This window comes from Anopheles merus, unplaced genomic scaffold (genome assembly GCF_017562075.2).
Source record: "Anopheles merus strain MAF unplaced genomic scaffold, AmerM5.1 LNR4000047, whole genome shotgun sequence".
Classification (NCBI taxonomy): Eukaryota; Metazoa; Arthropoda; class Insecta; order Diptera; family Culicidae; genus Anopheles; species Anopheles merus.
The window spans coordinates 7,501-24,882 of NW_024427627.1; the positions used below are offsets into that span (position 1 = coordinate 7,501).

General features: G+C 44.9%; 2 protein-coding genes and 1 pseudogene across 2 annotated transcripts; 1 reads left to right on the forward strand and 2 right to left on the reverse strand.

Annotated features, from left to right (window-relative positions):
- LOC121601250 overlaps positions 1-13,462 on the forward strand; it is an 18,960-nt pseudogene extending 5,498 nt beyond the window's left edge.
- LOC121601243 (replication factor C subunit 5-like) lies at positions 1,630-3,064 on the reverse strand. Its single transcript, XM_041930059.1, is given in 5 exon segments — positions 1,630-1,895; positions 1,991-2,104; positions 2,107-2,204; positions 2,298-2,748; positions 2,871-3,064. Coding segments are annotated over 5 exon segments (981 nt in total). The 5' UTR covers positions 2,968-3,064; the 3' UTR covers positions 1,630-1,674.
- A 713-nt stretch (positions 13,463-14,175) lies between the features above and the next one.
- Positions 14,176-17,174, reverse strand: LOC121601242 (mRNA-capping enzyme-like). Its single transcript, XM_041930058.1, has 2 exons — positions 16,944-17,174; positions 14,176-16,859 (listed from the first exon to the last, which is right to left on the reverse strand). The coding sequence occupies exon 2, from the start codon at positions 16,697-16,699 to the stop codon at positions 14,876-14,878; it is 1,824 nt and encodes a 607-aa protein (XP_041785992.1). The 5' UTR covers positions 16,700-16,859; positions 16,944-17,174; the 3' UTR covers positions 14,176-14,875.
- Positions 17,175-17,382: the final 208 nt, after the last annotated feature.

Here is a 17,382-nt window from a genome sequence, read left to right on the forward strand (position 1 = left end):
GAGTGTGCGTGTGTGTCAATGGCTGTGTGTGTGTTGTACGTTTCACATGGCAATGCGACTATGCATAGGAAGCCATGCGCCTCCATCGCACGCCTGAAGCACGCAAGACGTTTGTTTCTCATCTGTGTATAAGCGGCAGCAGCAGCCACATTCATCGTATCTGCGTTTCTGCGTTCTTGATGATGCCTGCAAGAGCGACCGCCGGTGTAAATTAATCCACCAGTCAGCAACATCGCTGGGTGCGCCCTCCAGTCTCTAATGATCTGCAGCTCCCAACAGCGTACGCTTTGGTTTGGCGTGTGCAGCGGCTATTGTGGCGGAATAGGGCTGTAGTGTTTTCTTTCTCCAGCGCGGCTATGAAGCGACCCATCGGCCATTTAAGAGCGTAAATTACACTTTACATTGTGTTGTATGCATAGTGGTTATTCTTATCTATCTTCATGCAAATTCTTGACAGGCTGTATGTAGTTCGACTCTTGTAGGATATCAGTGCGAATTATAAAGTATTTTAAAGTCTTCTTCGGCGATAAAGCTTATACTATCAATCTTTTTTTTTCTTTTTAAGCTCCAAAGGAGAAGATAATATAATTGTTTCAATCTCAAACAAGAAAAAACATGATAATAGAAACTGTAAAGCACTCTTTTCAACAGTTTTGCTCCCCACTTTACTGATACCACCTCAGTAATTGAAACTTTTTTAATTGTTTGTATTGCGAGAACGTGCTGCTAGCTAAAAAAAAAGGTTAGAACTAAACGAAATCCCCCCGAAGGTCAGTTGCAATTCCCTCTCCAGTCACTCGGCCGGTGAAACGAAGACGACAACAAAAGTGTATAAAAAATGAGAAAATTAAATGAAGCTCACTTACACGCTCACCAGGGTCAGCCTTTTTTTTGTTAAGTAGATTACATAGGACAGTGGTTGTTACCTTTACCCTTCCGGGGCACACAGGACTCACAGCGCTGTGGAGCGATTTTGCACAAAAGTTTCCTTTTTATTTGAATTCTTTCTTTGCCGTTTTCCGTACCTCACCGGAACACCGCTCACGCTGCCCCGATTTTGCCCACTGGCCGTTTGATCGTATTTTCTCTCTTTGCTCTGATCTTTCATCTCTGTGGTGGAACAAAGTTTTGCTTTCGAACCGTAATGCTGTGACTGTACTGTGATTTAAGATACCGCCCAGGAGAGCACTCGGATGTGTGGCATTTTCTAAACGGCTTCTTGCGCTGGTGAATGGTGCCTTAACATTAAGAATTGGCTCGCCAACGTACGGCATACGGGAGAGCGCTGTTTCGGTATGAAATTCATGACCTACATTTTTTCCAACAGCGCCGCGTACCATTCTTTCGAGACTGCGTAGGATCCTGGATACAAGCGCCCAACGCCCTTGCACGTCTGAAATGAAGCAAAAAAGGGGAAAAAGAAATAGCCCGCCGAGTGGATGGTATGGGGATCCGCGTTTCATAATGCAGTTTCTTTGTGTTGCATGAATAGTGTTTAGCAAAAGACCGACACTTTTATGCGCTTTATGTAAGGGAATAATTAATGCTATTGTTAACCATTTACGGATTGACGATAGGAAGAAAATTACAACTACTTTAAATCTCTTCACTTGACGGTATGTTTTTTATTATTGATTAAATATGGAATAACGTAAAATGGAAAATGTGGAAATGCTACACAACTACACTTCGTACTTTGCTGAATGCAGCTATCAGCGCTGTGATTTGAGGTTTCTCCACACACCCATCCGCTAATCGTTCCTCGATCGATGCCAGATTGATCAGCAGCTGGGAGGAAACACGAGGTGGTATTTCCAACCGATTGACGACCAAATGAATTTCCGTCAGAATGTCCTCCAACGCTAAACCTTTCTGCGTTTTTAGCTGCTGGATTTCTGCAACACAGAGCAGCATGAAGAATGAGAACAAGTTATTCCAAAAGCTAAAAAAACTAAAAAAAGCTAAAAAAAGAAATAATAGGCACACATACTCTCATAGCACGCCTTGAACGACTCCTCGTTTAGCAGCCAGAATATTATATTATTGATGTCTTCCTTCAGCGGATGCCCGACGCAATTGTACACGTTCACCTCCGTCACTTTTTGTACGCCATCCAAGTGCTTTGCAGAACGTTCAGCACTTTTCTCATATCGCCCCCAGCCAGTGTCATGAGCGCCTTTTTACCGTCGTCCGTCACATCGATTCTGCAAGACAAAAGGGCAACGTTTTAAACTGCACCTACTCGCGACAGCAAAAACGAAGGCTCGTCGTTCGTTAGAGCGTTAGTGCGCACATACCCTTCTGCCTCGATGACGTGCTCCAGGCGGGGCAAAATCTGATCCGGCGACAGCGGTGCGAAACGGAACCGCGTGCAGCGCGACTGGATGGCCGGAATGATTTTGCTGAGATAGTTGCAAATGATGCAGAAGCGCACATTTTCCGTGTACTTTTCGATGATGCGCCTCAGTGCGTTTTGCGCATCATTCGTCATCGCGTCCGCCTCATCGAGGATAATCAGCTTGTATCCGCCCTTGAAGATTGTTCTCGTGGATGCAAAATCTAAAATCTGTCCCCGAACGATGTTGATGCCCCGGTCGTCCGATGCGTTCAGCTCGAGCACCATCGAGCCGAACGACTGCGGTTTGTACAGCTGCCGGGCACAGGCCAGAATTGTGCTAGTTTTGCCCGTGCCGGGAGGTCCGTAAAACAGCAAGTGTGGCAATTGTTCTTCCTTGATGAATTTGTTGACTGTTGAACGATAAGCAGAAAATGAACACACAACCAAACCCACGAGCCAGGCTAGCAACACCGGGGTGCACAACGCGTTCGTTTCAAGGACGGGCATGTAGCCACCGGGTGCCCATACTTACTCGTGCCAATGATTTCCTCGTGCGAAATAAGGTCGTTCAGTTTGGCCGGACGATACTTTTCCACCCACGGAAGGTTTGACTTTACGTTCGCATCCATTCTAACGAAACTGTACACGAATAATACCGGATTTAAGTCGATTTGTTGTGGAAACCGCTACCGCAATGGATGGATTACATGCACGCAATAACAAGCAACCGTCTGACAGAATGTGTTTGTTTTGGCGCGCTGCCCAGCTTTGACAGTTTGAGAGGTAGCGTTTATACCGCTAGTTTGAGAGGTGAGCAAAAGTTAACCCTTGTGGCATGGCAAAGCACGTGGCGAGAATGTAAGGTTTGCACATTTCATGGAAAATTGAATAATGAAACGATTTTTTGATGTTCTTTTGATCTATTTTTTTTTAGTTTTTTCGTTTTTTATTTCTTTCTTTGTGTAAAGATGGTAATACGACTTTATTTATTTACATTTTTCGTCAGTAAATATATATTTAAAAAACCGTTCCAATCCAATTCGAGATTATAAGAAAAAGTATTTCTTCATTTTATAAGAAATACTTTTAACAACCGTTATCTCTCTTTTTATTGGTTTAAATATCATTTTATATTTATTTTTTATTAAAAAATGTTTTGGAATCCTAATGTGTGTGCGTAATGTTGTTCATACCGTATTATAATGCAGTGCACTTTTTTTCAATTCCTTTCACGATTGAAAGCCCTACAAAGAAATCAATCGTTAATTAAATGACAATAATGAAATATTCAGCATCAATACCTTCCGGAATTGCCTTTAAACCGATGATTAAATGCAATGGAAGTAACGATCCACTTGAACACAACCCTCACATACGCCATTTGTTCACGACTGGGGTGTGCGGTTCGGGATGATCGACGCGTTTGCTAAAACTATTCGACCGTCTTTCCCAGCCCTCTCCTCTGCATTTCATTTAATATTCTGAGCGGATATAATGGAAGCTGCTTTACGGCTCCCAATACTTGCTCGCGCATTCGGGAGTCAGCCGATAAATTCTCGAATTACGACGAGGTGGTAGTACTCTTCCAATTCGATGCTTGTTCACCAGTGCCAGGCAGGAATTCGTTCGCTTCTTTCGTTTTTTGTGCTATCGGTAAAGAAGCTTCCCAATGGTTGGAATAAATTGCACCAAGTACGGAAGCACCCTTTTACAGTGAGATCGTTTAATCGAATATTCATTCACCCGTACCGACTCGCTGGTAGTCGGAATGCCGAAACGTGAACCGTATTTCTTAGCAGTTCGGGAGACTGCAATAAAGCTCCGCAGCAGCACACTGTCGCTGTAATTTAATGTGCTGCCTTGTCGCTTCCCATCCAACGTCACGATTATCCCGGTGACATTATTAAACGGTGCTTTTTCCATCGGCCAGAAGCTCGAAAGTAGATAAGAAGGTTGTGTACATTACACGGTACCACAGCATCCATATCACACGCTGTCTTCTCTTGAGGTGTCACATATCGAGACCCGACACATTCCAGGCAGCTTTCCGCTTCCCCGATCCAGCTTCCGTGCCGTGAACCGCTCAATCGGTTTTGAATTACCAAGAGTCTTAGCTAAACAATTTTCGTAAGTGGTCCAGCGGCGGAATACGACCGCGGGAGCGGCAGACTATCGCCTTTGGTGCCGAAGATGGTGGTGATGATGATGACTGTGCTGCGACTGTAGTTATCGTTTCGTTTTCTCGATTAAAGCTCTTTTGCCAACGGGCCTAGAGCCGCTGTGTTCTCAGCAAACAGGATGTTGTTTTTGGGTTCGTTTAGTTTTGCACTGTTTACGTAAGATACTTTTTAAGCTAAGCTAAAGTCAGCTCTTCACCGTTTCCATCGTGGGGACGAGTCGGTCGCTGCTCGGCTGGGACGTCGCGCTAATCGATAAACGAATGTGATGCTGACGATGCAGAAGTCGTTTATGTGAGGTTTGCCCGAGTATGGCTTGCCCGTTTCAGTGCGGCACTAGCTGATGATTATCGAAATCCACCAAAACGGCTGCTCTTAAGCCAATGCGGAAACCGTAAAGAGAAGGCAACTCTTGATAAAGTGTACATACTCGTCGCGATGACTTCAAGCGGATGGAAATGATTCAATCAACAAACCGACTGAGTGGGTGTGGGTTTATCCATCAAGAGGGTAGGGGCAGGGTAGACGAAGGAATTTATGTTGAAAGTAATTTCGACATTGCATCACATGCTGCAATATTATAAAGAAATGAATAGAATCGGATACTTCTGATCTGGCTCTGCGTGTTCTTGGGATCAATAATGTTTCAATATTTACGTATTTTGCAACACGCTTACGGATTGAATAATTTGTTCAAGATGTATCAGAACGTATAAGTTCTCTTGTATTTATTTTCGTTTTTTTTGCAATCATTAGAATTAATTGGACGCTTCAAACATCGATCAAATTCTCGATCGTTCGACGCCAGATCGAACGATAAGTGATACTATTAAAAGAAAAAAAAAAATCGAATGAGTACAAAAAGAGGCTACAAGTGTTTTGACTTCGTTGGATTGAAGCTTACTTAAAAAAAAAGAACTTAGCATTAAGAGAAACACCAATTTCAAGAGGAGAGATCAAGTGGTTTTGTACACTTGACCGTTCAAGAGTAATGCCTCTCGAAGAAGGTTAAGCACAACTCATACCCAATTTGTAATCTGATTGACCCACTGGCAATTAGCTGGTTTGCAACAAGCTTCTTGACGCTTTATGAGTGCAGCTTATCTGTACCAATTTGATTGATCGTGACGGTAGCGGGCCAGCAGAAAAACGGACACCAATAGAGCTAAATGTTACGCTAAACTGGCAATTGTTCCTTTCAACGACCGACCGATCATATGGCCAAGCGAAACGAGCGACTTTTAGTGGGTGTTGATCGTTTTGCAATTTCAGATGCACAAAAGCACACGATCGCCGGGCAGGCTTGGGGGTAGGCTTAGAACGAGGGCGCACGCTTCTCGCTCGTTATCTTACGGCTAGAATCTCGCGGTCTCGGTATGTCCGGTTCGTCATGGGCCGGTTCCAAATCGGAACTTGAGTAACAATTACCGGGCGGGAGATCGATTACAACATCGCCGTTGGACACGCGAAACATTATTATTGTACAGCCCATCGCTTCATGTCGGACCGTTTTAAGACGGACTTGCTGCGCTTGATAAGCATCAGAACACGGAGGAGGAGAATTACCGTTCACAGCGTCGAACTAGCTGATGAACGTTCGATAAATGACAAAATGTCGGTTATATGGACACGGTTTCAATCGGTTTGCAATACACATCACACTAACATCGGTTGCAACTAACGCGTGGCCCAACTGCATGCACAGATGTGTGAAATCGATCGGTCAGGAAATACAATGGATTTAATTGTACGTTAGTGAGAGGATGGTGGAACATTTGCATCATGCAGCGGGATGGGATGGTGGGCAGGACCAGAGTCATGAAGCATCAATTATCATTTCGTAATCACTGCTATCGTGGTGTAATGATACTTTTGTGACGGATTATTAGTCTCTCCCGTACTGCAATACACGGCCTCCTCCTCGGCCACTAATGTTTTATTTGTTTTATATTTGCAACCGTTTTTTCAGCGTCCGAGCTTTACTTTGAATTGAATTTGTTTTAATAAGTTTTAAAATGTAACGATAGCGGGACATTAAACGACACAACTACATTTAGCACCAATTACGATGTATTAAGTTAAGACATCAGTCCCTAATTCAATGGCCATGAAAAGACAGCAAACTGACGCCTTGGAAAGCACAGTTTTAATGAAAAAACTCCAGATGAGCGACACAAAAAAAGATAATAAACCCTTCTGTTATGTATGTGCCGCTTTTAACACAGTGACCTTTGCCACGCAGGACGGAAATGGTAAAATGGTGAAGAAATTTTTGGATTGTGACGAAAAATTAAAATAATTGGTTGACCCTCACGTGGAAACAACTGACTGCCGTTGCAAGTGATTGGTTTAATTAATTGCATTTTTGTCCGAAGGGAAAATGGGAACAGCGAGGCAAACTTGTGCTTTGTGCAAGCCATTTTGCCACTCGAGCTCTGTGTTATTTCTTCATCACGATTGTACTACATTCGTTTGGATTTTAAATGTTAAGTTCGTCGTTTACAGCATAATTTAATTTAATTGTTCGATCATTTCATCTCTCCATTCCCAACAGTGCATGACGGCCTACATCGAGTTTGAAATTTCCGAAGGTGCGTACGAGGTGTCCTGTCCGGATGCGATGTGTCCCGCGCAGGGTATCATAACGATCGCGGAAATAACGGCGCTAGCGTCATCTTCCCTGGTGGAGAAGCACCACCGTTATCGACTGAATAGAGGTGAGTTGGTAAAAAATACACGTAAGCCTTTTATATATTACTTTTCAACTCAGACATGAAATTTATTATTTTTTTAAATCAAGTTTTAATGAAATCTAAGTCTTTATTTCTTGATTACAAGAAATATCGTATGATAGATTTAAAAGAACTGCAATAGAAAACAAATAGGAAAATTTAATTAAATTTAGATAAAAGAGGTCTAGAGGTTTAGCTGCTAAAATTAATCCCTATTATCGATATTCGTATGCATTGGTGATCGGGATTTGGTGTAACATTTTTGATTCTATTTTTGTTTTCTGATCGTTCATTGTGGTTTTTTATAGCTTTTAGCACGAAAATGATTATCAACCCAGTTCACGAGTAATTTAAACACCAGGAAAGTTTATGTTTAACTTGAATTTGATTAAAAAAAATATAAAAAAATAAGAGAAAACAAACTGAAGCGATTGTAAATTTTGAAAAATACAGTAGAACCCCTCATAACTAGTTTAATTAGTCCCAGTGACTCACTCGTGAGAAAAAGGGAAAAAATCGTTATGCGGAAGGTTTTTTTTTCGTATGATTCGTTTGTATGAAAAGTGAAATATTTGGTTCCAGTACCAGAAATATGCTGATAGAAATGAAATATACGATCATTGTTATCATTATAAGTATCGGGAAGATATTTGTAGTTCACTATCGTTGTCGTGTTTAGAAGCCTCATGTTTAGAACGATCTATTTTGGTTTGTGTCCAAGATAGTTTTGTTGCTCGGTAGATATACATTTCCTGCTAGACTTTTTTTTCAGAAATAAGCCAGTTTCACTATTATTGTAAAATTTGTGTGGGTAATATTTCGGCGCAAATATTTGATTAAATATTGCGATTAATTCATTGACATCAAATCTACAACAAGACCTTGCAGAATACGTATGTAGTCATGTGGAAGTTATCCAAGTGACAGCAGTTATCAGGAGAAACTCTCGCCTTGTTGAGCAAATAGTTAAACAAAAACGCACTAGCAACACTCATTAACATATTGGGAAAGCGGGGCAAAATGGACCTGTCCAAGTGCCATAAATCCACTAAACGTCCACTATACGGGTTCTAGACGGTTTAAGCTCTCAAACTAAAAGGAATCTAAAAAGACTTCGTTTAGCAGACGATAAATGACTGAGCAATCTGCACTGTTGTTGCTGGGAAGGTATATATGCAGTTCAATGAGATTCGTTGTAGTATATATATTTAATGTATGTGCAAGCATGCATTTTGTGCAGATTGAATGCATCTTTCAACTTTATAAATTTTAAAAATTATCACAAAAGAGTTGTTCTGTCCAAGAACAAATTAACAATGAATCAGAATTTTCCATTTTCCCTTCTGCTAAACAAACAACAATTTCCAACAATTTAAACCAATTTAACCAGAATCGCTATGCCTGCTACCCTTCACCACCATTATTAGTCTGAATCAACTTAAATCTGTTTAAAGCGACATCGAACGGCGACACGAGATGCATTTGTCACCAGTTTCACGTCTGCACGCCAAACGCTCCCATCTTTCTCACTCGACGGCTGTAAACCGCGAAAGTACAAAATGCAGTTATTACAACCGGTTAGGATTCGTGGCGAGAAAGTTCTTCTTGCGATGAGCGAAAATTCCAAATCAAGCTTCTTCTCCCAGCCCGCCCGGGTGGTTAGCGTGAAAGTGTTGAGGTGTCTTATGTGGAAACGTATTCAGCATTGAATGTGAGCACAACGGCGTGGAATGAATGAAATAGTTTGAGCAGTTTAAGTGTCCATTAAATTTGGTTCTTTTGATAAAGTCAGTGTTAAATAATATCTGACGAACGGATTACAATCACGTTTAAGTAAATGACACTGTATTCTTGCGATTGAATCGGTCAAGAGTTTGATTTAGGTATTGCTTCCCACATTCAAACTAAGCTAAATGAAACGCATGGCATTGACGTTGTGTATTAAGAAACACAAACAAACGATCACGCCACCCTTCCATGATAAGTGCATGGAAAAGCATCGCCCTATCGATGAATTATTTCATCCAGAAATGATAAATCAATCTGCGGCAAACGGCCCGACGTCCGTTCACATTCGTGCAGCCGGACGTGTCCACCAACGCGTTCAGGCTATGGTCTCACTAATCGCGTACGACAATGACGAGCAGTTTGCACGGTAGTAGCAGCATCAGCAAAGCACCAGCACCAGCAAATGGGATGAATAATTTATACAAATCAGCAGCAAATGTACAACCGTCCCCCCAGCAGGAGCTTTGATTTATGAAGGTTCATCAATTCGCTCTCGCATAAACGGCGTACGAGGCATTCCCACCGGAAGCTTCAACGTTTCCCGAAAAGGGATTAGCATGTTAAGCTTCGCTTTCCGGTCCGCTGCTACTGTGAGGTTTATTAGCTGCCGGCGTGTTACATTTATTTGGGGACGCACACAAAAAAAGCTTTTCTTTTCTGTACGACATACTAAAGCGTTTGTACTCCTTCTCTTTCACAGAGGTAGAACTGGACCGGTTCCGAACCTGGTGCCCGAAAGCGGGCTGCGAAACGATCTGTCTCGTTGGGCCGAGGGAGCAGCAGGCAGGCGACCAGGCCGGAGCAAACCAAACAGGCTCCTCGATCTGCTCCGACCGTATCGTGCCACTGTCGCCATCGTCCTCCAGCATGCCGTCGCCGTGCGCCGTGCACTGTCCCACGTGTCGGGAGGACTTCTGTTCCGGTTGTAAGAAGGCGGTAAGTTTGGGTTTTCACCTTTCACAATTTGAACGAACTATTTAAAATTGAACACGGAGAAAATTCCATACCCCAACTACACTAAATAAGAAAATTGCCCCATTTTGTAATGCGTTGCAATGAGTTGTTTTAAAATTGACGGATGATTTCCAGCCCTTACCGCTTTACGCTTAATTACTCCTGACACTCAGTCATATTCTGACGCGTATGAAATCGCACTTATTAGATAGTTCTGTGTTGGACTTGTTAGACTATTCCCAGAAACATTTAGTTGATCACATATAATCGTGACAAAACTATTCACTCGATAGCGTTGTCTGAGGACTATCAGTCCAGGGTGTGGTGAATAAGTGATGGGTAAAGTTGGCAAAAATCTGACTCCAATAATTTCGGAACCGACTCTGGAAGGTAGTGGGTAGAGGTATCCCACCGACACTAACATCCCGAATTAGTGTTGGGTAATTCAGATTCAGATTCATGAATCTGAATGAATCTTTGGAATGATTCAATTAATCTGAATCCCGATAGGAAAGATTCATGAATCTCAAAGATTCTCAAAAGAATCTGAGAAGATTTATGAATCTCAAAAGTTTTTTATATCTAGAAAGATTTTCGAATCTCTAGGGATTCATTAAACTGTAAGGATTCATAAATTTCTAAAATTTATAAAGCTTAAACTTTTTATGATTCTTCTTTTTCTTGTGTAACCTACGTGGTCATGCCATCCAATTCAGGCTTATGAGTCTTGTTGGAAAGTACCACGCAGTTGAACCGACAACGGGCAAGTTGTATGTGGGATTGGGCAAATTCAATATTTTGGGGATCATACATCTCTAAATATTCATGAATCCCAAGTGATATATGAATTAAGATTCATAAATCCCTTAAAATCATAAATATTTTGAGAATCATGATTTTTTGAAGATTCATGAATCTTTGAAGATTTGTGTATCTTTACAGAATCATGAATCTTTGTGTGAATCATGAAGTTGTTGAGCAGTTCCAGGATCTGTTTGAGTTTTGTATAAGCTCAACGAGCTGCATGGGTTTAGGATTAGCTTTATGACTAGTACGGGTTCTGGATGCGTTCCAGGATGGGTATGTGTTTTGGATAAGTTCCTGGTATGAGTATGAGTTCATGATCAGCTCCACGAGTCAGGCGTTGGTATTGGTGAGGAATCTGTTCCAGATGGGCTCCAGAGATTTTATGGATGTAGGATCAGTTGCCAGACTGATATAAGTTCAGGTTTAGTTCCTGGATCGGTGTGGGGTTAAGATCAGTTTGAAGTTTGAGATGAGCTATGGAGCCGTTTCAAGAGCGGATAAGTTCAGGAAAAGTTCGAGGACTTTTGTGGGTTGATGGGTTAATGAGATCAATTGCATGGCTGGCATGGGTTTATCTTTAGATCCAGGATCAGTAAAAGCTTACTAGTCATATCAATAAATGAACAAATACATAAAAACTAACGCTTTCTCTTCGGTGTCTCTCTCTTTCTTTCTTTCATTGTGCAGTGGCATCCAACGATGTCGTGCGAGGAAAATTCGCGCCGCCTCGCGGTGGATGGCCAAACGGACGCGTTGGGCATCCCGTTCGACAATGATCTCATCAAGTGCTGCCCGATGTGCACCGTGCCGATCGAGAAGGACGAGGGCTGCGCGCAGATGATGTGCAAACGGTGCAAGCACGTCTTCTGCTGGTACTGTCTCGCCAGTCTGGACGTAAGTGTTCTGCAGCTTGTCGTTGTGCATCAGCGCCACTAACACCTCTCTCTCTCGCCCCAATCCCATTCCAGGACGACTTCCTGCTCCGCCACTACGATAAGGGCCCGTGCAAGAACAAGCTGGGCCATTCGCGCGCTTCGGTCGTGTGGCACCGGGCCCAGGTGATCGGGATCTTTGCCGGGTTCGGCATACTGTTGCTGGTGGCGTCACCGCTGCTCCTGCTGGCCGCACCCTGCATAGTGTGCTGCAAGTGTCGCATCTGTAGCGGCGCCGCCAAGCTGGAGGAGACCGAGGTGGACTACGACGATGCAGCGGTCGCCCTGCACAGCAGCACTGGGCCTCAGCGATAAAGGGTCAACGAGTCGGCCATCGACCGAGAGGACATTTTGGAGCACGGTGAAGCTGACACCTGCGGCAGCCACCTTAGGAGTAGAGGGTTCGCGTTCGGTTTCCGTTTTGCGCGCTTCCGAGGGACAGGTGAACCGTGTGGCTTCGATTCGCCTCCTCACAGTAGCTACAGAGCTGAAGGGAACAGACTTCAGGACTTCTTGCTTACGGGTTACACACACAGACATGTAGAAAACCACACTGTACACATACACATACACACCGTGGTGGTGATGTTTTAAACCGCGGGCTCCTAGCAGGCAACCACGTGCGAACGCAGTAGCCTGTTTTTCTTATTCTGTCGCTTCACGTCAGTATTGTGGACTTTCCTTTCCATTGTTTCTTTACATTTGTAAAGTGTTTAGGTGAGGGAAGAAAGGAAAAAAAGTCGTTCGATTAACATCGTACACGGTCCGGTTTTGCCCTAGTTTGTTTGTCTTTGGGTTTAGTTCCACATCTGACTTGATGTGCTTACCGTACGTTCTGCGATACATTACGGCCGTATTTGCGCATAGAGTAGATAGAAAAGATTGGCACAACCCCCGTTCCGTCTGAACAGAGCATTCCAGAACGTGCGAATAGTGAAATTCGGGAATCGAACACGGGTGCTGCTTACGCGTCTACGCGGGGAAACAACTCGCGTATTTCGTTTACTTTGTTAGAAAATTAAACTCCCGCATCATCGCTTCATTGATGGTGTGCATATTTAAAAGAAACATATATATGAAACAAATATATATACAAACATATATCTATATACAGAGAATACAAAACACACACACATTAACCATACGAACGTGAGCGCAAACAGTGCAAGCCCGCACATACATTAATTAAAGTGAGTAATAAAAGAATTGTGATATTTACACACGTGTGATTGGTTTGCAATTGGCATGCGACGCGTTTCGCCCAATCGCTCTGCGTACTGGGTCATGTCTCCCACGTGCTACAACGACTCCATGCGACTGCCTGCGTGGTATACTGTGTAGTGTATCCTTTCCTCACCCTGCCCTCTTACCACCCCTCCAATCTGAAGCTAGCCTACTTCGTGCATACACATAATCGCTTCGCAACGTTGTACTTATGCGGTGCGTATATAACCGCTGCAAACCTTACTCCTACTCCTGCTTCTGCTCCTCCTCCTCCTCCTCCCCAAAACCCATGCCCTTTTACGGTCGTAATTTTTATTCTCTCTGTCTCTGAGTGTGTGTGAGTGTGTGATGATGTACGAGATGGGAGCAAAAGATCGAAGCCGATTTTAGTAAAATAAACTAAGCTAGTTTACTGCAAACAATTGCAAGCTTGCACTCTGCGGTGCACGATCGCGAAATACTAACATAAACACACATACACACAAAATGTGGAAGAAATTAAAACTTAAACAAAAAAACCCTGTTTGTAGTTAAATTATTCAATTTTACCGATTAGTAAACGTATCGCAAATGTAAGCAAGTGTGCGGTGTTGTACAAAAACAAAACAAAAAAACAGGAACGAGGAATTGTTTGTTTAGTCGTCGTCCTTCCCTCCCATCCCAATATACTTCCACCCATTTCTTCGTACTTATAAGCATAGGGAAGTTTAAAGAAAACGTGCGAATGGGGTTGCATAAGAAACCTTAATTCTTGGTGTGTTTTATGTACGTCTAAATATGTTTGTGTATGTGCGTGTGTGTGTGTGTGTGTAAGTTTGTCCAATTTGGCAGAAAGATAAGCTAGAGGCGGACTCCACAACAACAGCTTTGCAGTTTTCATGCAATTAGACAACATTGTTGTCCAGAATAGTACACATTTTGTTTAAATCGCATGATCGCGTGAAAGTTAAATAAACAAAAAATCCACTTACACACGCGCACAGACACACACACGCATACACAAGAACAGGAAAAAGGAAACCGTTTGCCGGGCAAAGCACGCAAGAAACATTCTATCGAACAATCTGGTGATAATTTTTAATTATGTTTTAGTCGGTCGAAATTCAAATCTAACTGTTAATAAACTGTACTCAAAGTAAGAGGCTGTGTGTGTGTTTGCTTTCGTTTTTTTTTCTCAATCTCACCAAAGCGCAAAGGGAGTCATCAGCGGGCGGGTGGTTTTGTTTTTAAACGATGTCTTGCGGGAATTTATTTAACTATATAGATGTGTTCTGCACAATCTCTCCATTTCTCGCTTCTGGCTACTGCCGCTGTCTTTCATCCTTTTCGACTTTCGTGATCCAAAGAGTTACTTCCGACCGAAAATGCTTCGGTCAAGTTATGCTACCTTATAAACTAAGCTTTCGCTTCGAAACGAATCCGCATTGCCTTACAATGTATGGATTAATGGTTCCATAATCAAATATAATGTCGTCACTTTCTGCCCTTCCCTTCGCGACTCGGCCCAAACCACCGTACCAACGTAGCTTCTTACACAGCTCTAGGCGCCTGTGTTTGCGCGTTCTGTCAAGCTCGATACAATGCAAAGACAGGAGGAATCGTTACTGGTAGAAAACGAGTGACCAGTCCGTATCCATGGTAATCCAGCGAGGTTGCGTGGTATTGCAGTACCAGCAGATGAGAAGATGAAACGCAGCATGAGGAAGGTTGTTCGCTACGCGGAGCGGATTTTCGAGCTAGCAGCCCGGAAGCGTTCGAACGTAAAGGGCCCCAGGCAAGGCGCTCAAGAGAGAAAACAAAAATTGTGGTTGGTTTAAAAATAAAACATGTCAAATACTTCCAATCTTACTACAACCAGTAAAATAGCAAATTGGTCACGCATCGGGGGCCGCTCTCCGTTCAGTCCATTCCCCCCGCAGTGGCTCAGTGTGGCCGGGGTGGCGGCATCAGCTCGGCATCCGATCGAAACCCGTCCTTTGCGATCAGGGTCAGCAGCCGATCCTCGGTGACGGGATTGCGGATGCTTTCCCACACGTTCTTGGCCGTTTCGTAGCTGTTGGGGAACGACTTGTCCGTGCGCTCGCGCATCAGCACCCAGCCATTTTCGAACTTGCACTCGATGATCTTGTTGTTCAGCTTGCGCAGCTCCTTCGTCAGCTTGATCTCGCCGTAGCTGTGCTCCATGCCGCCGACGTACAGCAGCCCCTTCTTGGTCGGCAGCATGCCCTGCCCCGTTTCCTCCTTTATCACCAGCCGAAAGTCGATCGAGTTCATGTGATGCGGTTTCCACTTAAGTACACGCGGGCAGACGCCCGACTCGTACGGATCGATCGAGGGCTGAAAGATCAGCCCGTCCGGCTCGTGGCCCAGCCCTTTGGTGAACTTTGGCCCGAGCAGTGCCCGCGACTGCATAATGTCCCAGAACTGTTTCAACCGCACGCCGAACGGTTCGCTCTCCCGGTCCAGCCTGCCCTGCCGCATAGCGTTGGTGCGCGGCTGTATGATTTCACGATCGATCAGCCCCAACCGATCGGGGAAGAACCGCTGCTTGCGCACCTCCCGATTGTGCAGGTAGATCACATCGTACACGAGATATCGGGGGATTTTCTTCCCCTCGCCGTAATTGTCCAGCACCATCTCTCCGTCGACAAGCGTGTCGGTGATGTGGACGGACGTGTCCTTCAGGGTGGGGAACCGGATACCCTCCGCCTTGAACACCGAGTTGTCTCGGTCGAGGAAGTAAATCTCGCCCTCGCGATGGATCAGCATCATGTAGCGGGTGCCGTCCGCCTTCCAGGACACCCGGTACGGCATCTCCTTGAGGTAGCGTATGTTGTGCATGTCCATCGAGACGGGCTGCGCGCCGGCAAAGCCCTGCAGCTTGCTGCCGCACATCTCGCGCACTCGCTCCTGCAGCTTGGCAATCAGGGCTTCGTCCCGCACCAACGTCACGCCCGGCACGTCCTCCATGAAGACTGCGTTCGGGTTGTACGAGGCTCGCTTGAAGCGCTTTGGCGTCTGCGGCGCCCCTTCGCCTTCCTGTGATCGCTTCGAACCGCGCGGCCTGCTTTCCTCACCACCTCCACCGTCGTCATCGTCATCCTGCTCCACCAGCTGGTGCGCACCATTGTTCGGCTGGTCGCCATCGTCATACTCCAAGCACCAGGCCGGCAGTTCCGGCGGAGGCGGCGCATCCTCCACGTCCCCGTAGCGGGCAAACAGTTCCTTCAGGTAGTCGCCCTTGTAGATGCCCGGCGGGCGGGCCTGGGCGAATGCCATCACGGCCGCATCGACCGCACAGTCCAGTCGTTCGACCATGTACGAAACGATCAGGAAACCGGTCCGGTTGAATCCATGCGTGCAGTGAACGCCAATCACGTCCAACGGATGCTCCTGTATGAACTCCTCCACAATCTCAATGAACGATCGCACATGCTCGACGGACGGTGTTTCGCCGTGGCCACGACACTTCAGCTTTATGTATGTAGCGCCGGCGTCCTCGATCTCGTTCTTATCGTAAAAACGGTTGGTGTTGGTCAGATCAATCCACAGTCCGATGCGTCGCTTCTGTCGCTTCATCAGATCGAACAGCATCGACGGTGCGAAGGAGCACTGGACGGGCATCTGCGACTGAAAGTCGCGCTTGAGCGGCGTCTTAAACGCTATGAAGCGATCTGCTATGATCGAGTCCGATTTCCGCGGGCAGTGCAGCCACCGATGGGGGATCGGACCGGGTCCACGAGACATAGCTAGTGAGTGGGTGAGTGAGATTTGCTTGTCTTCCGCACGGGGATGATATGCGGCGGTGGAAGCTGTACACAGCCACTACCAATAATCCCGACGGGGGGAATATTCTGGCGGAATCGAGGAGCGGTTTCCCCCAAGTTGTACCGTTGTACCTAAACGTCTGCAAAGATAAAACGCACAACCGCTGTTAGCAGATTGTGTGGCAGAGAAATAGAGGCTCTATCGCGGAACACTTCGTAGTTACCTTTTGTAGCAGCTCACTGCACCGTCATCGTCGCTTTTCGATGGCTCCAGCAAACGCTGTAATACGTGCCTTGCACCTACAGCTTCGTATTCGCCGTAGGTTTCAGGGGCCAGTGGCCAAGCACAGTACACTGGTGAATGTATCCGATGGTGCAGCAAATTTCCGATTTCGCTACGCAAACAGTTGTACCAGAAATCGCAAGTCCTCCCCGTGCTAGACAAGGTTGGAGAACGTGAGCATTAATTTGACAGCAAGAAAAAAAGTCGCTGTAGGGGATGACAGTAGGGGATTGAACGAGTTTATCCCAAGGTTATTAGACTCTATACAGGTTACGACAGAGCTCTTGAACAGCTCACCATTTTGAATATCTTGTTTACAATTTGTCTGTCAAAATCGCCGCCAATCAGCTGATGCTTAGCATCAACAACAGAGATAAGTT

Excerpts from the sequence above, each read along its gene's own strand:
- LOC121601242 (XM_041930058.1), bottom strand. The coding sequence starts at position 16,699 with ATGTCTCGTGGACCCGGTCCGATCCCCCATCGGTGGCTGCACTGCCCG.